Source organism: Bufo bufo, chromosome 6 (assembly GCF_905171765.1).
Source record: "Bufo bufo chromosome 6, aBufBuf1.1, whole genome shotgun sequence".
Classification (NCBI taxonomy): domain Eukaryota; kingdom Metazoa; phylum Chordata; class Amphibia; order Anura; family Bufonidae; genus Bufo; species Bufo bufo.
Genome location: NC_053394.1, coordinates 311,814,280 through 311,839,492, shown reverse-complemented (window position 1 = coordinate 311,839,492; position 25,213 = coordinate 311,814,280). Strand labels below are relative to the sequence as shown.

Below are 25,213 nucleotides of genomic sequence, written 5' to 3'. Positions count from 1 at the left end.
TTCACGGTAAAAAGTCTGATGGAATGGAAAAATCCACTGGGTCTACATGGGCATAAAAGAAAAGTCTGCTGTGGATCCGCAACAGAATCCTCACTGACCTGCAGTGCTGCTCCTATTGAAGTGAATGGGAGCTGTGCTGCAGTAAGCAGATCTGTCCACTTCCCAATGAATGGCGCTGTGTAGTTCCAGAGCACCTGATCGGGTCCCCGCCAATCAGTTAGTGATGGCCAATCCTGAGGATAGGCCATCACATGTACTGATCAATGTCTTTGGAATTCTGTCCTTCCCTATATGTTATAAGATAGGCTTCTGTTATCAGTGGGCGCCTTCTGTGATAAACTGAGAAGCATTAGGTTCCTGGTGGTTGCCCTTTGGCCAGTCTCCAGACAAAGGCTCGCCATTTGAAATTCCAGTCTAATGTACTCGCATAGATAAAGGGGCCAGTTCCAGTGACCTATTAGGGGGCTGCTATTTGAAGGCTATGGATTTCATTTATTGCTTGCTCATTTGATTCCTAAATGCAAAAGTATCTTCACCTGCTGAATGTGATATATTGCCGTTCTCTCTGCTCTCCCTTCTCTCTGTGTTAGAGATGGCAGCAGGGATGGGGAGGAGGTTGTACATGGCAGATGTAATCATGGAGATGAATTCTGCATTAGTGTAGGGTGGCCCAGATAGGGTGTGGATAGGAAGGAAGGCAAGCACAGGCAGCAGCATCCTGGACACACACACCTCACATCCAGCCTGTATTACTAGGAGGGACAAACTCTGATGAGAAAAGTCTGACACTAAGCAGATTTCTAACTGAATGGAGAAAATAAATGAAGGAATGAGGTTTGCAGCCTGAGTCAGTAGGCGCACTGTCCATCGGCCAGCTTAGCCCACCAATGCTGCCTGCGGTCTAGTTGCCAGTAACATCTCAGACTGTTGGCTGGTGATAGTGACTTTATCCCTCCCGTAGGGCACCATCCACCTAGGATATGACATGCCGGCACGCACCACCTTCCGTATCTTTTTATCTCTGAATCCAGCACAGGCCCTTTTTATATCTATGTAATGAGTCAACCATTAGGCTAGATTGTTTGGAGGCAGATTTTCCTGCAGATTTTTCAGACAAACGTGGCTTGGGAGTAATAAAGGAATCACTTAGGCCTCTTTCACATGGGCGTTGCGGGAAAATGTGCGGGTGTTATAAGAGAAAATAATAATGATCGGGTCTCCATCCCAATCGTCTCCTAGCAACCGTGCGTGAAAATCGCACCGCATCCGCACTTGCTTGCGGATGCTTGCGATTTTCACGCAACCCCATTCATTTTTTATGGGGCTTGCGTTACGTGAAAAACGCACAGAGGAGCATGCTGCGATTTTCACGCAACGCACAAGTGATGCGTGAAAATCACCGCTCATGTGAACAGCCCCATAGAAATGAATGGGTCAGGATTCCGTGCGGATGCAATGCGTTCACCTCCCGCAACGCATCCGCGCGGAAAACTCGCTCGTGTGAAAGGGGCCTTACACCTTCCTGCTGGATTCACTTCTGGCTTTGGCTGAAAAACCTGCAGGAAAATCTGCCTGTAAACCTCCTCCAAAATCTGAGTGAGAACCTTCCCTTACATTAAAAACATCCCTCCGGTGCAGAATACAAAGTGAGTGCGGGGGTACTTACATGGTATAATAGTACTTTCCTCTCTGTGTTACAGGGAAGCTGAAGCTTACAAAGAGAAGGGGAATGCATTCTATGCACAGAAGGACTACAACGAAGCTTACAACTACTACACGAAGGCCATTGGTAAGTACTGCCGGCCGGGACCAGCCTTTGTTTCTTCCTGTCAGGAGTCCTACGTATTCATACACGGCAGAGACTGTCGGTTGCATTTATCTGAATGTGCTTGATGCCCAAACAAGCCCATAGATTTCTACCAGCCTCATTCAGATGACTAGGACGGGCGCAGAAATACCTGCAGGATTGTAGTCGTCCCACCACTTATTGCCCAGCTTGCCTTGCTGAATATCAGCGACACAGAGGAACATGGTTGGTTTTAGGTTCTTTTAATGTGTCGGCATTTGTTTTGTTTTGTCGGGTGTCCTATATATGATCCAGAAGAAGGCTGCGGCACTCACCTGTAAGGTTCTAGGCTTTATTTAGAAGATGGCAGCATTAAAGAGGTTGTCGGGGCTTTTACTATTGATGACCTATCCTCAGATCGGCGGGGGTTTGACACCCGGCACTCCCGCCTATCAGCTGTTTGAGGAGACGGCTCTCGAAGTGTGCACGTGCCGTCTCTCTTCCTGCTCACCGATGTATGTCTATGGGACAGCAGCACTGAACAGGAAGAGAGAAGGGAGACAGCATGTACACACTGCATGCAACGTCTCCTCAAACAGCTGGTGTCGGACCCCCGGCCATCTGATATTGGTGACCTAACCTGAGGATAGGTTAGCAATAGAAAAAGCCCCGACAACCCCTTTAAAGGGGTTGGCCCAGGGTTGAAAACTTTCACCTGTCCACAGGATGGGGGATAACTTCCCAATCAATGTGGGTCTGGCTGCAGGGACCCCCTGTGACCAAGAGAACGGGGGCATCTCGGTGTGAATGAAGTAGGCGTCGATCATGCCCGCTCTGCTCCATTCAGCCCTGTGTGACTGGCGGACAGCTCCATATGGTTGACTAGAGAAGCAGGGCACATTTCGAAAGGCCCCTTCAGTCACACAGGGAACTTGTACACCCCTCGTTTTTGTGATCACTGTAAAACCCAGCAGTTAGACTTGATCAGAAACTACTCTTGGTTCAAAGTAGTCCTTCCTTATATTGAATAGAGCCTTTCTTTTGAAATATTAATTGAATTTAGGGATGAGCGATTCAATTCGTATGAATCTGTTCATCTGAAAATGTACACTTCTTAAGGAATATCCCCCCAGCTCAGGAAGCTCCCATTGTTGGCTGTAAACCTTGCGCAGCCTTGTTAATCTTGCGCATGTGCTGTTACTGCAGTAGCTCTTTCGCTATTATATTTAAACAATATGGCATCAACAAATTTTCATGTCCCGCTAATCAAATATAATGCATGTGCTGGTACTTGCAGTAACGGCGCATGCGCAAGATTATTATGGCCACACCATGTTAATCTGCTGGCACATTAGTTAATTGCTTGTAGAAGGACGCTCCCTCACAGACTTAAAGGGTTTCTACCACCACATTTTCACCTGTTTAGCTGTCAGACACTAGCGATCTGCTAGTGTCTGCTGTACCTAATCATGCTATTGTAATTCCTTTCTCTGCAGCGGTTACCCTAAAAAACGTAGTTTTATTGGTATGCAAATGAGCCTCTAGGTGCTATGGGGGCGTCTTTTCAGCACCTAGAGGCTCCGTCCACTCACCATTTCTGCCGCCCAGCGCGCTCCAGCCCGCCCCTCTGCTCTAGATTGACAGCCTACTCGCGCCTGCGCCGTGTGCTTCTGTATTCGGCGCAGGCGCAGTGACTGTTGGACTGCTCCCTGCGCCGTAATAGGCGCAGTGAAGATGCCCGCACAGGGAGACAGTCACTGCGCCGAATACAGAAGCACACGGCGCAGATGCGAGAATTCGGCCGAGATGGAGAGAAGTAGGCTGTCAATCTAGAGCAGAGGGGTGGGTTGGAGCGCGCTGGGCGGCGGAAATAGTGAGTAGACGGAGCCGCTAGGTGCTGAAAAGACGCCCCCATAGCACCTAGAGGCTCATTTGCATACCAATAAAACAACGTTTTTTTAGGGTAACCGCTGCAGAGAAAGGAATTACAATAGCATGATTAGGTACAGCAGACACCAGCAGATCGCTTGTGTCTGACAGCTAATTAGGTCAAAATCTGGTGGTAGAAACCCTTTAAAACTTGTTCGGATGAGAGAATTGATTCACTTGTCCCTAAGGCTACATGCACACCACAGTGACAAACGGACATGTCATGGACCTTTTTTTCCAAAGCCATCACCCGTTTGTTTTAAGACCAATGGTAGTCTTTTGTGTTCATGTAGCCTAACTGAATTGTACAACTTTTTACCACTGAGCAGCAGCCATTAGTATGTCTAGGTGAGTCTGGAACAGTAATCCCCATTCTTGGTGAGTGACAGTCCTCCATTGTCAAGTTTTTAGGAAATCAATGGCCACCTTTTAAGTGGAGCCTCATCTGGTGTCCCATGGAGCACTTTGAGGTTATATATTCTCCATTAGGCCGCAGTTGAAGCCTGCACTGGCTCAGACCACTGATTTGTGGAGCAGCACCAGTAATACATGGAGCCGCGTCAGGACTATGGGTCTAGTAGTATGGCCCAACCCTAGATTCATGTACATAGCTTTTCTTTTAGCTTTTTTTCTCTGCGTATACAGCAGATATGTCTGTCACGATTTTGTTATAATGGCAGCTGAATATCGTGTATATATAGATATAGTGGAACCTCTTTGATGCGACCGTTTTTCAATTGCAGTGAAAATGGTCTTTTAGAGGGGTAGTCCTCTTAAAGGGCATCTGTCAGCAGATTTGCGCCTATGAAACTGGCTGACCTGTTGCATGTGCGTTTGGCAGCTGAAGACATCAGTGTTGGTCCCGTGTTCATATGTGGCCGCATTGCTGAGAAAAATAGTTTTAATTAGGGGTGCACCGAAATGAAAATTCTGGTCCGAAACCGAAAATTCAGGATGCCCTTGACCGAAAACCGAAACCGAAACTGCCTTTTTGCCCAAATACTTTTAAAATACTTTTTTTTAAATGATTTTATTAATAATTCTTTTTCATGAATGAAATTCATCTGTGGGTGGCGCTGTTATGGAGAGGGGGATCTGTGGGTGGCGCTGTTATGGAGAGGGGGATCTGTGGGTGGCGCTGTTATGGAGAGGGGGATCTGTGGGTGGCGCTGTTATGGAGAGGGGGATCTGTGGGTGGCGCTGTTATGGAGAGGGGGATCTGTGGGTGGCGCTGTTATGGAGAGGGGGATCTGTGGGTGGCGCTGTTATGGAGAGGGGGATCTGTGGGTGGCGCTGTTATGGAGAGGGGGATCTGTGGGTGGCGCTGTTATGGAGAGGGGGATCTGTGGGTGGTGCTGTTATGGAGAGGGGGATCTGTGGGTGGCGCTGTTATGGAGAGGGGGATCTGTGGGTGGCGCTGTTATGGAGAGGGGGATCTGTGGGTGGCGCTGTTATGGAGAGGGGGATCTGTGGGTGGCGCTGTTATGGAGAGGGGGATCTGTGGGTGGCGCTGTTATGGAGAGGGGATATGTGCACTGTTATGGGCATAACAGTGCACAGATCCCTTTTCCCATAACAGTGCACAGATCCCCCCTCCCCATAACAGTGCACAGATCCCCCCCTCCCCATAGCAGTGCCATAGACCGATCCCCCTACCCATAACAGCCCCGGCCCTGCTGCTCACAGCATCACTCACTGCATCTTTATTTTACCTTACAATCGTGACGCTCCGGTAACAACTCTGCAGGCAGAGCGGAGGGCGGCGTAACGTCACTTACTCACGTGACGCACCTGCTCCGCCCACTTCATGAATGAAGGAGGCGGAGCAGGCGCGTCACGTGAGTAAGTGACGTTACGCCGGCCTCCGCTCTGCCTGCAGAGTTGTTAGTTACTGGAGCCTCACGATTGTAAGGTAAAATAAAGATGCAGACGCCCGCAGATGGTGGGTGACAAATCCCACACCCCATATTTTCGGCCGATATGTAACAATATCGGCCGAAGTGGATTAGGTGCATTTTCGGCCGATATTTTCGGCTGCCGAAATTTCGGTGCACCCCTAGTTTTAATATATGCAAATGATCCTCTAAGAGCAACCGGGGGTGTTGGCATTACACCTAGAGGCTCAGCTCTCTCTGCAACTGCTGCAGCTTCTGCACTTTGATTGACAGGGCCAGGCATGATCATGTTTCCACTGCATGGCCCTGTCAATTAAAGTAGAGAGGGAGCGGCAGTTGCAGAGAGAGCAGAGCCTCTAGGTGTAGCGGCAACGCCCCGGTTCCTCGTAGAGGCTCATTTGCCTATATCATAGCTTCATTTTTCTCAGCAATGTGGGCACATATGAACATGGGACCAACACAGATGCCTTCAGCTGCCAAGCGCACATGCAACAGGTCAGCCTTTTAAACCCTAAACCTTTGCTGAAACCATCAAGGTTCAGCATTGCTTCTCAGCGTGCTCCACACCTTCCGCTTTCATTGGCTCTTGCTTGCGGAGTGCAGATCCAAGTATATAGGATCCATACTCCGCCCCTGGGAAAAGTCAAGCAGAGCCGACTAAACCAAAAGGTTTAGAGAGCTCTGAGAGGCGCCCAGCAAAGGTTTAAAGAAGAGGGCCAGTGTTGGGGAATTGCACATCACAGAAGGATGGGTTGTGAGGCAGGATACATGCATCTCTGTATACGTTCCCCAGTCACGCACCTCTCTGAGCTCACGCTGGTATGTAACGTCAGCAGATGTCATTGCTTCCAGCTGCTTCCTAACCATATGGATCATCTCTAAAAACAGCAGGTTGGCCGAGCAGCTGACGGGCCTGCTTGTTGTGTCCGGGGGGAGGGTATATTGTGCATTAGAAGCATGTACTGGTCCCGGGAGCTGACAAGTAGTGGGACCAGTTATACAATAAAAAGTCTAGAAGCTGTACCTACAGAAAAACCTGAAAGGCCCGGACGGTAACTTCTGCTGCACAGTCCAGTTGTCCTCTAGACCTTCGGCACTCCAGCTGTTCTGAAACTACTTCTCCCCAAATCCTCCTTTCAATTCTATGGGAGTTACAAGAGCAGCCTAGAAAATGTGCATGCTGGGAGTCGTAGTTTCACAGCAGCCGGAGGGCCGAAGGTTGCTGATCCCTGCTCTAGTGTGCAGACGTCACAACTGACTAGTAACAGCCTGAAGACTGTTGCGCTCAATTAATCATTTCACGTATGAAAGAGTTGAATGACTTACATTGTGCCTGGGTTTTCCAGTACTTCAGTATTGATGACCTATCCTTCATCAGTATCGGGTCTGACTCCTAGCACCCCCGGTGATCAGCTGCTTGTAGGAGCCTTGGGGCACTGGCGTCAGGCGCAGCTACCTACACTTCGTAGTGACTAAGGCCTATCTCGTACGACTGTTCTCAGTCCAGGAAACACGCCCGTGTATTGGCTCCTCTGATGTAGCCAGTCTATTGTACTGTTCTCATTAGATGATGTGAGCACAGTACAGTAGTCCCACAACCAGATAGGAACTGACGATCAGAAATCACTATGATGCAGTCAGTTCGGGTCAGGGAGTTGCTGCCGAGACTGGGCCAAACACGGTAGTGGGAATAAACCCTAAGCCTGGTTACTGCAGCACTCTCCCATCCAAGTGCCAAAGAGAAGGAGAGGGAGGCAGCGTCTCATGTGAATTACCAGAATAGGACAAATGTAGGACCAGGTAGTCGACTCGCCTATGGATGTAGTGTCAGACACAACGCCTTCAATGTACTATTAGAGTAACCCTCGACTGCAGCCTAGAATCAGGACCAGTGGGACGAGGTAAGTATGAAATGATCCTAGCGGGTGCTGTTATCTGGAGTCGAGATAATCCAGAAGCAAATTCTTATTAATCTGAAACTTTACTTTTTGTCTGTACAACGCATTTCAGGAGCAGATTGTCGACTTCGTCAGCTAATGACATATTACAAAGAGGGCAATCTGCCCTTGAGACGCAATGAATAGACAAAAAATAAAAGTTCCTGATTCACAAGAATTTGCTACTGGCTTATATTCTTGATGCCAGATAGCGGCCTACGAGGATTTTTTTTATACTTTCCTCTCTGTTCTCAGGAGGACCCTACGTGTCTGGGCACTGTATGGACAACCCAATGATAGGACTGTGTACTGTCTAGTTTCCCAAGTAGAGGCCACAGATTTGTGGTGATTGATGGGGTCCCAGCAGCAGGACACCCTGTGATCAGCTTCTAACCAAAGGATTGTCACAGTGCACATCCCCTTTAAATATTTTTAAAGTGGCACAATGTAGGCATGCTGCTGTATAATGATGACCTCTTCTACCACCAGGTTTTCTTCAAGTGGTGTTTTCGAATTAAAGGGGTTTTTCACCTCTCAGACATTGGAGGCATATAGCAAGGGTATGGCGCCAATGTCAGTTAGCTCCACCTATCTCCAGAACGTGCCCTTGAAAATGAAGGAGAGCGCTCCGCACATGTCTGCACGCTCTCCCTTCTATTCTATGGGATTTCCGAAAATAGCCGAGCAAACGCAATGCTATTTTCAAATCTCCCAAAGTGGTTAAAGGGGTCTCCAGGCTTTTAATATTGATGACCTACCCTTGGAATAGGTCATCAATATCAGATCAAGGGTCTGACACCCGGCACTCTGCCAACCACCTGCCCTCTCCCTTCTTGCTTCATGCTGCTATGTCTAGGGCAAAACAGCAGCAAACAGGTAGAGAGAGGGAAGACGGCACGTGCTCACTGCGCGCCTTCCCTTCATACAGCTGATCAGCAAGGGTGTCGGGAGTCGGACCCCTGCCGATCTGATATTGATGGTCTATCCTGAGGATAGGTCATCGATATTAAAAGCCCAGAGAACCCCTTTAATGGTGGGCATGCATACTTGTGCGGTACGCTCTCCTTCACTTTCAGAGGCTCGTTCTAGCGGTGGGACCTGCACCTATCTGACATTGGGGGCATATCCTAGCATTATGCCACCAATGTCTGAGATGGGAATAACCTTTTAAATCATTTTGCATCCAATTGCATTAGGAAATTGAAGATTCATAAAGGGTTGGAAATATACAATTACCTGCAGAAATGTAGCATCTCTACAATCGGGCCCTTTAATGTGACAAATCTGTCATAATAATCATTCCACTGAAATCTGCATGAACGGTTAAAAACTGGGAAGAGCGCCATCTATGGATCCGAAGTGTAATTGCAGAATTTCAGCAGTTGCTTTAACTAGGCCGATGGATACATATAATTTTTTTTTTTAGATTGCTCAAGCAAAAATGCCAGTTACTATGGAAACCGAGCGGCTACCCTGATGATGCTTGGGAAGTTCCGGGAGGGGCTGGAAGATGCTCAGCAAGCTGTCCGGCTTGATGACTCCTTTGTAAAGGTAGGTCCTACACCCAAGTGCTGGCGTTTTCTAGAGTCTGATTGTTGGAGCCTCTACACCAGGGATGGCCAATCTGAGGCTCTCCATCATGCCCGGGCAGTCTACAGCTATCGGCCTACAGCAGGGCATGGTGGGAGTTGTAGTTTTACAACAGCTGGAGAGCCGCAGGTTGGCCATGCCTGCTCTACATGGATCTGTCCGGACACATCTTTGGCGCAGCCTGTAGTAGCGGTGCTTATAATCGTCATTTTATACGTTTCCAGGGTCATCAACGAGAAGGGAAGTGTCACTTATCTCTGGGAAATGCTATGGCTGCTACACGCTGTTTCCAGAAGGTGTTAGAACTGGAGCCAATCAACGAACCGACGCGGCAGGAGGTAAGAGATGCTCTGCGGGAATATATGCTGGATCGGCTAGTTCGTGTATGTATCTTTATGTGCACATGGCGGTGTTGCTCTTTTTCTAATTTCTCTGCCCACCTCAATGAGGTGGACGCACATGCTCGGTTCCGTCCTTTCATTGCCACCAGCTGCAGGAGAAAGGACAAGCTCCCCCTGTCAGCTTGAAATCTAGCAGAGATCTCAGGATCCATGTCAGGTTCACGGCTGGTTCTAGCTTTGTTAGAAAGAGATTTTCATATACTATATGATGTCAGATTTTAATTTTTTACATTACCCATGGGATAACCCCTTTTAAATTGCTCTTCTTTTCCATTTAGTTGAAGAACGCGGCGGCTGTCTTAGAGTATGAAAGGATTGGAGAAGCTGACTTTGACAAACGGGATTTCAGGAAGGTTAGACTACTTCTCCCTATGGATATTTACCCCCTTGAATACCATTGGCTTGCTGCGCTAAGCTGTAATGTATATACACATACCAAGAGCCTGAGTATACCCCAGACAGGGTTAAAAGTGCAAGGAAACAGTGAGTTTACATAGTGAAAGCCCCAGGGCTCCCTGACTTGGTCATCTTCTTGCATGGTGTGAAGTGGGTGAGAATGACTTCACACGTCTGCCCACCTGCCGCATTTCTGTCTGTGCAGTAGACGCTGCTAGTGTCAAGTACTGGGCAGCTGCAAGTCAAGGGGGCAGGCTTCACTCATCTGTCACTAGTGCCAGGGGGTTAAGTTTAGCACATAGGTTAATAAGAGTATTTGCTCCTATTAGTAGTGGAAGCAATCTTATACCAAGTAGAGGTACCTTTAACGGGTTGTCTCACTTCAGAAAATGGCATTTATGTAGAGAAAGCTAATTCAAGGCAGTTACTAATGTATTGTGATTGTCCATATTGCTTCCTTTTGCTGGTTTGATTCATTTTTCCATCGCATTATACACGGCTCGTATCCAGGGGTTATGGCCACCGCTGCAGCACAGATACGAGGTGGCCGGGATGAGAGGCTCCTCCTATGCATGCCTATGAGCACTCCCGCTGTCCCAATCACCAGAGGGGTGGGCGCCTTTTCCTATAGTGTATGAGCACGACCACTGCTGCTGGATTGCAGGGTGGTCGTAACCCCTGGAAACGAGCAGTGTATAATGTAATGCAAAAATGAATCCAGCCAGCAAAGGAAGCAATATGGACAATCACAATACATTAGTAAGTGCCTTGTATTAACTTCTCTACATGATAAATGCTGAAGTGAGACAACCCCTTTAAAGATTGCAGCTCTTAAAACAAATTGCAAAATGTTTTTTTATTACATAATGGATGCAATTCAATAAAAAAAAGGGGCAAACGTGCCCATAGCCTTTAATGTGCCGTGATAAACTTTTATGTTATTTCTATGTCTTTATACAGTGCTCTCTCATAGATATAGATTTAAAAGAAAACATTTAGCTGCCTGCAGCCACCACTAGAGGGAGCTTACTTCTCCATGTTCATATAGTGAATTTTATATACAGTAAGCTCCCTCTAGTGGTGGTTTCAGGTAAAAAGCATGTTACCTTTTTAATTCTGAAGCTCTGTGTCAAAGAAATGGAGCGCTGACCACTATGAAAAAAGGTTAAAGGGTACCTAAACCTTTACTCAAGCTTCCCAGAGGGCTCTGCACCTCCTGCTTTCATCGGCTCTGCTTTTGCTGCAAAAGCAGAGCAGAGGCGATGCAAACTGAAGGTGCAAAGCATCGCTGCACCTTCCGTGCTTTGCGTCGAGGTTTAGGTACTCTCTTGAAGTGTTCATCAGGTTTTGGACGACCTGTAGGTTCTTCTGCTTAGAAAAAAGGCTAAGCTAAGCCAGCAAAAATGCATCTGAGTCATTCTCTGTATGTTGTTTCCGTCATTTAGTTGCAGTTTCTATTCTCATAATGAACAAATCTGACGAGGAAGTGCAATAAAGTAGAGCATAGTCCTCATGCTGTCCCGTCTTCTCTTGTTGACTTTGCTGCTCTTGGTTACCGCAGAATAGTCACATATGGTCTGCAACTTTCAAAGGAGAAGATGAACTGATCCCTGCAGTGTTTCATGAAATGCAGAATAAGATTCTTGGTCAGAATGCCATATCCTGTGGTCATTTGCTTACTCTGTCTTACGTCAGGTTGTGTTCTGCATGGACCGAGCCTTAGAGTTGGCCCCTGCCTGCCACCGCTTCAAAATCCTCAAAGCAGAATGCCTGGCGCTTCTTGGCCGCTACCCGGATGCTCAGTCTGTTGCTAGGTGTGTATGTGCTCGGTCTAAAGCTTGTATTGCACACGTGGAACCTGCAGCCCTAAAGCTCTTCAGTCTAGAAGTGCATGATGTCTCTATGTTCCTCCAAGTGTTCAGTGGATAGACAGGCTTTCTATAGTGTAGCCCCTTTAACTTAACCCCTTAATTACCGCCAGTACTCCTTTTTATTTATGATAGCCATTAAGGCACCTTATTCCACAGCACCATGTTATTACCACACCACAGAAAGTCCTGCACGGGTGTCCTGTGCCGCAGTGGAGTGGGTGCTTTCACTATGACAGCCTAGCTCCTTCTTTAACGGCCCCAGCATTATTAAAGAGGGCTTCTATCCCTTTCATTGGGTGAACAATCGGGGACTGTGGAACCCCTCTGATCTGGCCTTGGGGACAGAGACGATACCATGGGACTTGTATGTTCTACCCCGCCTGCAGTAAGGGCACATTAAAGTGTAACTGTCATTCATTTTTTATTTTTTTTCTAATGTATAGGGGCAGTGATGCTGACCATTTTTGTAATGTACTTTACTTTAATTACGGAAATCTTAAATTTCTGTTAGAAAAATAGCTGTAAAGTGGCCCATTATGAGCCTTAGCGATGCTCCTCTGTCTTCTGTTTACATAACGGTGGAGACTTGCTAACATTGACTGTTATGTAAACAGAAGACAGAGGAGCGTCGTGAAGGCTCAAAATGGCCCACTTTACAGCTATTTTTCTAACAGAAATGTGAGATTTCAGTAATTAAATATTACAGAAATGGTCCATATCAATGCTCCTATACATTACACAAATTAAAAAAAAAAAGAATGGCAGTTACACTTTAAGGGTTACCCCAGCAGCAGACCTAAATCTTCTGTTTGTATGGAACAAAAATTCTATAAATTGCAAAGTTATTTCCCCAGATAACGCAAAAATATAAAAGAAAACGTCACACACCCACCTAAAAAAAATATATATTTGAGTTGAGGTGAACAGGCTTGGCTCTTGAAGGAGTTAATACAGTGACTGTACAGTTGATCATTTCTTAATTTCTCCCTAATTTTCAGCGACATCTTACGGATGGACTCCACGAATGCTGATGCGCTTTACGTGCGGGGTCTCTGTCTATACTATGAAGACTGCATCGAGAAGGCCGTACAGTTTTTTGTGCAGGCTTTGAAAATGTTCCCCGATCACCAGAAAGCGCGACTAGCCTGCAGGGTACGTGTCATGTTAAAGGGAACCTGTCACCGGGATTTTGTGTATAGAACTGAGGACATTGGTTGCTAGATAGCCGCTAGCACATCCACAATACCCAGTCCCCATAGCTCTGTGTGCTTTTATTGTGTAAAAAAAACCCGATTTGATACATATGCAAATTAACCTGAGATGAGTCCTGTACGTGAGATGAGTCAGGGACAGGACTCATCTCAGGTTCATTTGCATATGTATCAAATCGGGTTTTTTAACACAATAAAAGCACACAGAGCTATGGGGACTGGGTATTGTGGACGTGCTAGCGGCCATCTAGCAACCAATGTCCTCAGCTCTATACACAAAATCCAGGTGACAGGTTCCCTTTAAGTTGTGCATGCTTCCCTAGGCTTTACATGCCTGTCAACTGCCGCTTGTCCTTTCTTCCGCTTGTGCAGCCTGAACGCTAACAAGGTGGGAAACCTCATTCTGAGCATAGATTTCTTTCTGACCTCTGCTTTGGTTCACACAACTATATTAATTTTGTAGCCGCCATATACTTTTTGGAACGGCTGACTGCACGGAGCTGTGTGATCTGTGTAGAGCTCAAATCATTCACGTGGCGCCATGTATGATATTTCTCATCCGTCTCATTGGGGGAGAAAGGCCTTGACCATGGGTATAGCTGTTGCCGTTAGGAGGCGGACACTAAGCACACATAGTGTAAGCTCCTTCCTCTTCAGCTTTATCCCTTCCTGCAGGGACCAAGCTAATCAGTTTTAGCTTGGTGTCTGTAGGAGGCAGACCTTCCTGCGTTGCAGGTTTGCTAGTTACTAATTTTGTCTTTTTTTTTTTTTTTTTTTTTTTTTTTTTTTTCTTCTAGCGGGAAGCTTCAGGCAGTCTTTTAAACAGCCTGCACTCCCAACCGGGAGACCAGGGGATCACCCAAACCCCCTGCTCATTCCCGCTCTTCGGAAGAAAAGGAGGACCAGAGGTTCCCGCAAAAACCTCTGTCTCCTGCCAGCAATCGCATCACCACGGCCGCCCCAGTGAAAGTCCCCTCTGTTTCCGGTGTAGCGTCTTTCACCAAGGGACCGCACACCGAAGGTGGTGATCCGGCTGGAGCCAGGGGGGCAGAAGACTTCGGACAGGTGAGTAGGAGACTGCCAGCAGTGCCCCCTCTCCTCCCCATGTGTGATGTCACCTGTATTATGGGAAGCAATGGAGCCCTTTAATGGTACCTGGGGGCGTTCATCTTCCAGGACTCAGGGGGCTGCTCCTGCTGGTGGCTGCACGCCGTGGCGTCCTTATGTGGCTTGCTTGATCCAGCGGCGTTCTCCTGAACGTGACTGGGGGAGGAGGGGATGGAGCTTTTTTCTTCCCAAGCGCTACTTTCTGGTCGGTGCGTCTGCAGGGGCAGCCGGGGCCATTATTAATTGAGGCCCCGGCTTCTGTGCGGCCTACTCCTGCAGGGCCACTCCCATGGCTTATTCTTTCCCTGGCCAGTGTCTGAGGGGGCGGGGAGGGGGGCGGGGTGATCATGGGGCTCATGCCCATTGCGGCGGCCCCACAAAACGGGCCAAAACTTCCTCCCCCAAAAGGGGTTCTGCATCTCCCGTGTCCTCGGTCTCTCCTCCTCCTGCTCGAGAGTGTCACTCCCACAAGTCCTCAGTTGAAGAGGCATGTTCCGAGGAGAGAGGGTCAGATGAGGATGTTGTCTCACCAGAGAGTCAGTCGCCCATACTATCCTCCATGGTGGACAATTTAATTACGGCAGTTATTGAGACATTGCAGGTTGAGGATCCAGCTCCGTCATCTGTCAGTGCGGGTGTTCCCTTTAGGAAGTCCAGTCATTCGCACAAGTATTTCCTCAGCCACCAGGTGTTTGATTCATCTCTCTCCAAGGAGTGGAATTTCCCTTGAACATCCTTTTCCGGAGGATTTGGCAATGGCGGATGGGGCTTCTTTTTCTGATATCAAAGATAAGAAGCTGGAAGCGTTTGCAAAATCTGCCTTTGAAGCAGTGGGCACAGCGCTGCAGCCGGTGTTTGCTTCTAGATGGGCGAGCAAGGCTATGGGAGAGTGGGCAAGTAATTTACGTCAGGGTCTCGACTCGGGAGTCCCCTCGGGGGAACTTGCAGATGTGGCCCTGCAGCTCTCGCATGCCAGTGGATATATTTGTAAAGCATCTTTGGACGCGGCCAGGTTTATGGCTCACTCGTCAGCCCTGTTGGTGGCTATTCGCTGTACCCTATGGCTCTCATGCTGGTCGGCAGATAATGCTGCAAAAGCTTACCCTGAGGACCCCTCCCCTTTACCGGCGGCAGACTTTTTGGTAAGCGCCTGGATGAGATAATTTCGGACGCTACAGGTGGTAAGAGCACCCATTTACCACAGAATATTGGGCGGTCTAATAAGTAAAAAAAGCGGAATCCAGCCCCAAGGCAGCGTCCGATAAGTCGGCCGCAGGCCAGAAGCGCAATCCTTCCTTTAAGCCGCGGCCTTCCTGGCATTCCAGTCAACAGGTCTCCAAGTCCTTTAACCCAGTGGTCCCCAACCTTTTTTGCACCAAGGACCGGTTTCATGCAAGACAATTTTCCCGGGGGGCGGGGGTTCTGGGGGGGGGGGCCTTAGGGGGTAGGGGGGCTGACTGATTCACGCGCATAACAAAACACAAGGTGCATATTAAAATATATAACACTATATAATGACTATATAAACTGACTATGGTCTCTGCTGCACTGTACCGTATTTTTCGCCCTATAAGATGCACCTAGTTTTGGCGTTTTCCAGAATCTACCACCGGACCTGGAAGTCCTACATTAGTTGGTGCGACCGGCGTCTCCCGTTCGTTTCTTTGCCGCGACTTTTGGCTTTCCTGCAGTCGGACATGGACTTGGGGCTGGCTCTCGGCTCTCTCAAATTCTTTTTCAGCAAAATTTAGCTTCACTTTCGGCGGTTTGACTTTTCTGCAGAGGGTGGGGCATGCAGCGCCCCCTTTCCGTCCTCCGTCGGATCCCTGGGATCTTAACCTGGTGCTCAACGCTCTCCAATCTTCTCCGTTTGAGCCTTTGCAGCAGGTGTCGCTGCGCTTCCTGTCTTATAAGGTGGCTTTTTTTTTGGTTGCAATTACTTCTATCCATAGAGTGTCAGAACTCGCGGCTCTGTCATGTCAGTCGCCCTTCCTGATCCTCCATCAGGATAAGGTGGTCCTTCACCCTGTACAGTCCTTCTTGCCGAAGGTGGTGTCGACATTCCATCTAAATGAGATTATTTTTCCTTCATTTTGTCCGGATCCGTCTCATCCTCGAACAGTCGCTCCATACTCTGGATCTGGAGAGTGCAGTGCATATCTATCTGTCCCAGACGGCATCTTTCAGGCGGACGGATTCCATTTTTGTTATTCCAGAGAGGCCGAGACGAGGGCGGGCAGCGTCAAAGGCTTCCATTTCCAGATGGGTTTGTTTGGCTATTGTGGAAGCGTACCGGGTTAAGAACCGGGTGACTGCTCATTTGGCTCGGGCAGTGGGAGCCTCGTGGACGGTGCATCACTGGGCTTCGGCCCTTAGGGTGTGCAAGGCGGCGACCTGGTAGTCTTTTTTGTATACTTTTTCCAAGTTTTGCAGAGTGCACACCTTTGCATCTTCTGACGCTTCTTTGGGGCATAGAGTTTTGCAAACAGCGGTTCTCTGATTGGCAGGGGGGTTGTAGTTAAGCCCACTCTCAGGGACTGCTCTGGAACGTCCCATGGTCAAGGCCTGTGTCCCCCAATGAGTTTTAGAAAATAGATTTTTTTGTACTCGCAGTAAAATCGGTTTCTCTTCTGTTCATTAGGGGACACAGTTCTCACCCAGTTTTTTGTTTATGGGCCTTTTCGGACCTGTGGTTCTGGGTTTGCACACAATGAGATTTTCTTATGTTTGGCTTCTGCTTTTGCACTAAACTGATTAGCTTGGTCCCTGCAGGAAGGGTATAGCTGAAGCTAGAAGCTCACACTTTTGTGCTTTAGTGTCAGCCTCCTAGCGGCAACATCTATACCCATGGTCAATGTCTGTGTCCCCCCCCCCCCCCCCCCCCTCCCCTCCCCAATGAACAGAAGAGAAACAGATTTTATGGTGAGTACAAAAAACAAGTTATTCAGGTCGTATTGGTCAGTATAGGGAAGATGGAAAATAAAGAGTTTGACCCCTGTGTTGACATCCAGTCTTGTTTTAGGGATTCTTATGCGTTTCCTTATTGCAGTACCTACTCATTTCAGAATGCCAAGGCCTTAAAAGCCAAGAAGGAAGAAGGCAACCAGGCATTTAAAGAAGGAAACTACGAACTGGCCTACAGACTTTACTCAGAAGCGCTTAGCATAGACCCCAACAATATCAAAACGAACGCCAAACTATACTGTAATCGTGGCACTGTCAATGCAAAGGTAAGTGGTGTATGTATCAACTAGAGTTGGTAATTATTTATACAATTAAAGGGGTATTCCAGGTAGATGAACTAAATAAATAACAGTTAATTGGGGATGGGGGGGGGGGGGGGGGGCTGCCACCACTGGGACTTTCATGAAATTAGGGGCCCCATGCCCCCAAATCAAATGGAGAAGCGGCTCGAACATGCGTACTGCATCCCATCTCAATGGGACTGCTGGAAATGGCTAAGTCCTATCTCTGGCAGGCCCATAGAGAGCATGCGCCCTGCCACTCCTTTAATTTAGGGGTCCCTGGGGGATACAGGGCCTCTGTTGTGGTGATTGGTGGAGGTCTCAGTGGTCAGACCACCAATCTTGTAGTTATCCCCTGTCCTGTGGATAGGGGATAACTTGATGTACTTTGAATATCCCTTTAAACCCAAACAATATATTCTCTATTCTCCTGAACTAGACCAGAAGAAATCCCAAATTTTCTAAATTTAGTGATGGCCTTTCTATATATTAACTGAATATGGGTTTGTCATTCCTGTAGCAGACTGTAGAGACACACTTATGATCACTCATATAAAGGAGGTCTTTTGTTCTTGGGACTTGGGACTTATGTCTTGGTAGGAGATTGGGAGAATACAAAGGAGAATTGGGGTAAACCCCATTGGCTTAGCTCTATACATAATACTATAGGTAGTTAAGAAAAAAAAAATGGTTATGTGATAAATCTAATGGAACTGTTCTTCTCTGATTTGAACAGCTTAAGAAACTGGACGAGGCCATAGAGGATTGTACGAATGCAGTAAAACTGGATGAAACCTACATTAAGGCGTATTTACGGAGGGCACAATGGTAGGGAACTGTAATCTGTAATGTCATCCTCTTCTTGTGTCTGGTTTTCATATTAGTATATATCCTACTTTAAAGGAGTCAGCATTTATAACTTATCCACAAGATAGGTGATCAGTGTATGATCGCTGGGGTCCGACCACGGAGACTCCACTGATCACAAGAACAGGGGTTCCTGAGTCACGTGTGTGAATGGAGCCGTGGTGCATATGCCCAGCACTGCTTCAGTCACACAGTGGCCCCTATTCTTTTGGATCTGTAGGGTTCTAGCAGTCGTATTCCCAGAAGTCATACATTTATCATCAATCCATGGGACAGGTGCTAAAGGTTTATGGCAAAACTCCCTTAACATAGCCTGAGCACTCATGAACCCTTCTTTGCAGGGGGCATTGCTGAGCAGTGCTGTATATTGATCAAGATTTCCCTCTCAAATTGACCCAGATGAATATAGTAGTTAGTGTTCCTACACTTCTACATATAGAATGTCAGAATGGCAAACGTGATCACTGCTCCGGTTGGCGGTTGCTGTTGAGCAATAGCCTATCTCTGCCCCATATGGTGGATTTTCCCCTCTTAGTTGAATCACGTATCCTCAGCCTTCAGCTATTCGTAGCCACAACTACTCTTCCTCCTGAGAGTAGAGACGTGTGTATGTCCCTCCATTTTACCAGCTCTTTGGGTGCTTTAAAAAGCTGTTTAGTAATGGTCTTTGTATGGGTTGCATCAGATCTGGACTTTTTGGCCATCTATCTGTAAATCTTTAATTCTTAGACCCCCCATTAGTCAGTAAAGTCACCGGTAATGAATCTTGTGTTTCTGCTTAGTTATACAGACACAGAACAGTATGAAGAAGCAGTTAGGGATTATGAGAAGGTTTACCAAACAGAAAATACAAAAGGTAAGTGTGACGTCTCTGCGTGCATATATTATCTATGGTGTGATATATTCTTACAGGGGACGTCCACACTGAGTGAATTTCCCCCCACAGAATTGTGTCTCTCCACAGCAAAGTCTGCACCAAATCCGTGGCAACATCTCCTGGTGTTGTATATGGATTATCTATTATTATTTACTGAGTATGCCTTATTATTCTTATTTTTTAATCAGATACTTTTCTCGCCCAATTCCTTGGGGGACACAGGAAACCTTGGGTATAGCTCATCTCCATAGGAGGCGTGACACTAAGTGAAAGACTGTTAAGCCCCTCCTCCAGCAGCTATACCCTCAGCCTGGAGCGAGCGACTACCAGTTTTTTGCTTAGTGTCAAGGAGGCAAGACACTCTCTGCACTGCAGAGCTGTCTTTGCTAAAGATTTTATTTTTTCTCTTTTTATTATTTTAAACTTTTTTTCCTTTTTTCAACAGGGACAACAGAGTCGCAAAGACCTCTCTGTTTTCCCGGGGTCGAGCTGCGCCAGTGCCGGCTATCCGCACTGCTGCCTCCCCCACAAAAGAAAAGGAGGACCAGGGCAGCCCAGCTCCCCTGCATCCCGCCAGCACAAGGGTCGCCCGCCTGCAAGCCCCTCTCCAGCTTCCTGCCACTTCAGTGCCAGTGGCTGAAGGGGCGTCCCTGCTGGATGGACTGAGGGTGAAAACGTCGACTGGTGAGGTGGCTATGCAGCCGTTCCAACCCCCTGGCCGATTGGATCCCCCTGACTGGGCTAGATCCCTTTCCCAGGCTGTGGTCAGCCTCTCTAACGTTGTGGGCCGCCTTGCAGAGGTATTGCCCTTATCGCAGCCGGATATTTCCCCTGCTGGGCCCTCCGGGTCCGCTATCTTAGCTGACCCGTCTGAGTCCCTCTCTCCAGGCGACACCTCCAGAGCCCGTCAACCCCAGAAGCGGTCTAGGACGGAGCGCCTATCATCCTCGGATGCTTCAGTATCACCCCCAAGGGTGCGCTCTCAGTCGGGCCCTTCCTCGATACAGGATATGCCCTCTGAAGGGGAACTAGTTGATTCAGATTGTGATATGGACTCGGCCTTGCCTTCAAAACTGGCTTCTGCTGTGGGCCATCTTATTAACAATATTCGTGATACCTTTAAGATTCACGATGATCCTCCTAATTCTGAAAAAAAACAGTTTCCTTTATTCGCCAAAAACAGACGTCTGCAGTTTTTCCCCTCCACACTGACTTCTCGTCGGTGGTTTCCAAGGCCTGGGCCCGCCCTGATGCCCGTTTTACCCCGCCTAAGAAGTTGGATATCTGTTATCCATTCCCGGCGGATTGCATTACAAACTGGGCGTCACCACCCAAAGTCGACCCCCCGGTGGCCCGTTTGGCAAAAAGCACGGCTATTCCCGTTGCTGATGGCTCTTCCTTACAATCCACTGAGGATCGCCGTATAGAGGCCATTACCAAAGGTATCTTTGCAGCCTCCGGTTCCGCCCTCCGGCCGGTCTTTGCTTCCGCTTGGGCTGGAAAAGCGGTTTCAGAGTGGGCCTCTCAGCTGGATCAGGAGCTTGAATCCGACGTCCCTATTCAGGACCTCCGTGCTCTAGCTCAACTTATCGTTCAAGCCGGCAAATTCGTCTGTGAAGCATCCCTTGATGCGGGGGCTCTCATAGCCCGTTCGTCTGCCCTGGCCGTTTCGGCCAGGAGGGAGCTTTGGTTAAAGGTTTGGACGGCGGACTCCACGTCAAAGCGGTCTCTTACTGGCCTTCCCTTTACTGGTTCTCGATTGTTCGGGACCCGCTTGGATGAAATCATATCCGAAGCAACGGGGGGGGAAGAGTACGCATCTTCCTCAATCTAGGACTAGGACCACCACTCGAGGCCGTCCCACTTTTTCTCGCTTCAGGTCTTTCTTCCCGCAGGGCTCCCGCACCTCGCACCTCTTCAGGTCCATCCCCTAGCTCTGTCCAAGACAGACGTAAGAAACCTTTTTTTCGGACCCAGCCCTCCTGGCGCAAGTCACAGCCTGCTCGCCCTCCCGCGACCAAGCAGAACACTACCTGAAGGTGCGCCCCCACCCGCCCGGGTGGGGGGACGTCTCTTCCTGTTCAGGGACTTCTGGCAGGCGCACGTCTCCGACGCCTGGGCTCTCGAAGTTGTGTCTTCCGGGTACAAACTCGAGTTTACGTCCCTCCCCCCAGTTCGGTTCTTTCGCTCCCGGGATCCCCAAGGGGCGGCCGATTTCTTTACTGCCACTCGCACCCTTCTGGACAAAGGGGTCATCGCTCCGGTTCCCATGGAAGAAAGATTCAAGGGGTTCTATTCGAACCTTTTTGTGGTCCCCAAAAAAGAAGGCTCGGTTCGTCCCATTCTGGATCTAAAACGGTTAAACTGTTTCCTTCGTCTTCAGCGATTCCGGATGGAGTCTCTCAGGTCGGTGGTGGCCTCTCTGGAAAAAGGGGAGTTCCTGGCCTCTATCGACATCCAGGACGCCTACCTTCATATTCCAATCGCTCGGTGTCATCAGTGCTTTCTGCGCTTTGCAGTGGGGTCCGACCACTACCAGTTCGTTGCTCTCCCCTTCGGGCTGGCGACGGCCCCTCGCGTTTTCACAAAGGTCCTTGCCCCTGTCCTCGCCTTACTTCGTTCCAGGGGAGTTTTTCTTCTTCCATATTTGGACGATCTCCTTATCAAGGCACCCTCTCTGTCACTGACATCTGCCAGTGTGGACCTCTCGCTACAAACCTTACGCCGGTTCGGTTGGATTATCAATCTTCCCAAATCCGCTCTTGTTCCATCCAGGTAATTGATCTTTCTGGGGATGCTGCTGGATACAGATGCAGCAGAGGTTCGGCTTCCGTCAGAGAAGCGCCAACTCCTTCATCGGTCGGTTCGGAGCCTTCTGACCCACCGCCATCCTTCCTTCCGGTTCAGCATGCGGGTCTTGGGACAGATGGTGTCCTGTTTCGAAGCAATCCCCTACGCGCAGTATCACTCCCGCACCTTTCAGACTGCCATTTTGTCCGCATGGGACAAGTCCCAGGAAAGTCTGGATCAGCACTTTCCCCTTCCCCCCCAGGTTCGCTCCTCTCTCCTCTGGTGGTTACGGACCCCTCTCCAAGGGAAGTCCTTCCTGCCGATAACTTGGTTGGTGATTACCACCGATGCCAGTCTGCGGGGTTGGGGGGGGGGTGTTTCCTCCTCGGTCCGTACAAGGCACTTGGTCTCCATCGGAGTCCAAACTGCCGATCAACGTTCTGGAGCTGAGGGCGGTTCTCCTTTCACTCCGGCATTGGACTTCGCTGCTTCAGGGTCTCCCTGTTCGTGTCCAATCGGACAATGCCACGGCTGTGGCATACATAAATCATCAGGGGGGCACTCGCAGCGCGGCGGCGATGAGGGAGGTGTCTCTAATCCTTCGCTGGGCGGAAATTCATGTTCCAGCCATTTCGGCCATTTACATCCCGGGGGTGGACAATTGGGCGGCGGATTTCCTCAGCCGGACGACGATCGACCCGGGCGAGTGGTCTCTGCACCCTGACGTCTTCGAGTCTCTTTGCCTTCGTTGGGGTCGTCCGGACGTGGATCTCATGGCCTCCAGATTCAACCACAAGCTTCCCACCTTCATGGCCAGAACCAAGGATCCGGACGCTTACGGCGCGGACGCGCTCGTCCTTCTCTGGACGGAGTTCTCTCTCCTCTACGTTTTTCCGCCCCTGCCTCTTCTTCCACGAGTCCTTCGGAAGATCGCGGCGGAGGGCACGCCTGCGATCCTAATAGCCCCGGATTGGCCTCGTCGTCCTTGGTACGCCGACCTTATGTTGCTCCTGGCAGACGCCCCCTTGCCTCTGCCTCTAAGAGAAGACCTCCTCTCTCAAGGGCCGATCTTCCACCAGCATTTAGGGTCGCTACGTTTAGCGGCGTGGCTATTGAAACCGCGGGTTTTCTGCTGACGTGGTCCGTACCATGATTCGTGTGCGTAAACCGGCATCGTCCAGGATTTATTACCGAACCTGGCGGGCCTATTTGAATTTCTGCGAGACCTTAGATGTTCATCCCCTTCGGTTTTCTCTCCCCACGATTTTATCCTTCTTGCAGTCTGGTCTGGACTTGGGTTTAGGTCTCAGGACCCTAAACGGTCAGATCTCAGCGCTTTCGATCCTTTTTCAGCGACCTCTGGCTCCGCTCGGTCCAGTTATGACTTTTCTTCAGGGGGTTGCTCACTATGCTCCCCCGTATCGCGCTCCCGTTCCATCTTGGGATCTTAATGTTGTGCTGACGGCTCTCCAATCTTCTACTTTCGAGCCTTTGCGCAGGGTTTCCCTTCGCTTGTTGTCTTGCAAAGTTTTTTTCCTCGTTGCCATCACGTCTCTTCGGCGTGTGTCTGAATTGGCGGCACTTTCTTGCGTAGAACCCCTCTTGGTTTTTCACCAGGACAAGGTGGTTCTCCGCCCGGTTCCGGACTTCCTTCCGAAGGTGGTGTCCGCTTTTCACCTGAATGAAGATATTGTTTGAAATTAAAAGCAGGCACTCACCAGCTGGTTAGTCTAATAAGTAGTAGCTTTATATATTGAGATAAAATTTACAATAAAATATACATAAAAAGTTAGCATAAACTGATTAACATATAATGCACTGGGGATATTAGGACACTAAGTATCCTGCTTCGATATCCTGCTAGCTGAATAGATATTAAGCTTTGGTCTATAGGTGTATATAATATGCTCAATTCATATAATCAAATCAAAGTCCTGTGTAAAATAAAAATACAAATAGAAATAACACAAATGTCCTTCTGTGAACAAAACCTGTGAAGAATAAAATAGAAATCCTGTGCACAATAAGTGATGCAAAAGTAATATACTGGTGATATATTTTGAGTGAATATAGTGTTAAATAAGGTCGTGCATAGACCTATTGATAGCCACTGAGGAAGAGGGAGGACCCTCGAAACGCGTCTGGCTGGTTCCTGCAAGTATTCACCCACCCTATTCCGAAAAAAAGTTGGAAGAATATCGTCTAGTCTGCAGCTACAATCCAGTGAAAATTTAGCTGGACCAACTGATCGCGAGATTACGCGAGACTACGAGAACTGGAGAGATTACTTCCTGATTGCTGAGACGCAAGGAAGCACCCTCGTGGAACGCTGAGACCGGCGAGAGGAAATTCTCACATAATTGGATCCTGCACCAAGGACCCCAGCGTTTAGGAGAGAGACACCTTTAAAGAGTCTAGCCTCAACCAAGGGCAAGGTAAGAGGGTTTGAAGAACTAGGGGGACGCCCCAGTTCAAAAACCCGACTATCCTTTACCTAAGCCCTACTGCCTAGCGCATAGAGGACCGCTACTGAATTGAAACATTATATACTTCAACTGAGGAATTGCCACTAGGTCTATGCACGACCTTATTTAACACTATATTCACTCAAAATATATCACCAGTATATTACTTTTGCATCACTTATTTTGCACAGGATTTCTATTTTATTCTTCACAGGTTTTGTTCACAGAAGGACATTTGTGTTATTTCTATTTGTATTTTTATTTTACACAGGACTTTGATTTGATTATATGAATTGAGCATATTATATACACCTATAGACCAAAGCTTAATATCTATTCAGCTAGCAGGATATCGAAGCAGGATACTTAGTGTCCTAATATCCCCAGTGCATTATATGTTAATCAGTTTATGCTAACTTTTTATGTATATTTTATTGTAAATTTTATCTCAATATATAAAGCTACTACTTATTAGACTAACCAGCTGGTGAGTGCCTGCTTTTAATTTCAAACAATTGCAATTCTCCACACCGGATGAACAGGTGATTCATCCAAAAAGCAGAGCACCCTTACCACATTGACAGATACGGGTGAGCCACAATATATATTTGTTTTATTGAATGAAGATATTGTCCTTCCTTCTCTGTGCCCGTCCCAGTCTCATCCTCGGGAACGGGATCTTCACCGTCTGGATGTTGTTAGGGCTCTGCGGATCTACTTGGATGTAACTAGACCCTTTCGGCGCTCGGATTCTCTATTTGTGGTTCCGGAGGGTCCGCGCAGGGGGCTGGCGGCATCTAAAGTGGTTATTGCCCGCTTCATCAAGATGGCTATTGCTGAGGCTTA

General features: G+C 48.3%; 1 protein-coding gene across 1 annotated transcript in view; it reads left to right on the top strand.

Annotated features, from left to right (window-relative positions):
• DNAJC7 (DnaJ heat shock protein family (Hsp40) member C7) overlaps positions 1–25,213 on the top strand; it is a 53,019-nt gene that overhangs the window by 7,574 nt on the left and 20,232 nt on the right. The window contains exons 2-10 of the mRNA XM_040435052.1: positions 1,701–1,789; positions 8,974–9,098; positions 9,362–9,475; positions 9,817–9,891; positions 11,630–11,748; positions 12,804–12,957; positions 17,189–17,353; positions 18,105–18,196; positions 19,018–19,091. Of these exons, the coding sequence (XP_040290986.1) occupies positions 1,701–1,789; positions 8,974–9,098; positions 9,362–9,475; positions 9,817–9,891; positions 11,630–11,748; positions 12,804–12,957; positions 17,189–17,353; positions 18,105–18,196; positions 19,018–19,091 (1,007 nt within the window). The remainder of the gene's footprint in view (positions 1–1,700; positions 1,790–8,973; positions 9,099–9,361; positions 9,476–9,816; positions 9,892–11,629; positions 11,749–12,803; positions 12,958–17,188; positions 17,354–18,104; positions 18,197–19,017; positions 19,092–25,213) is intronic.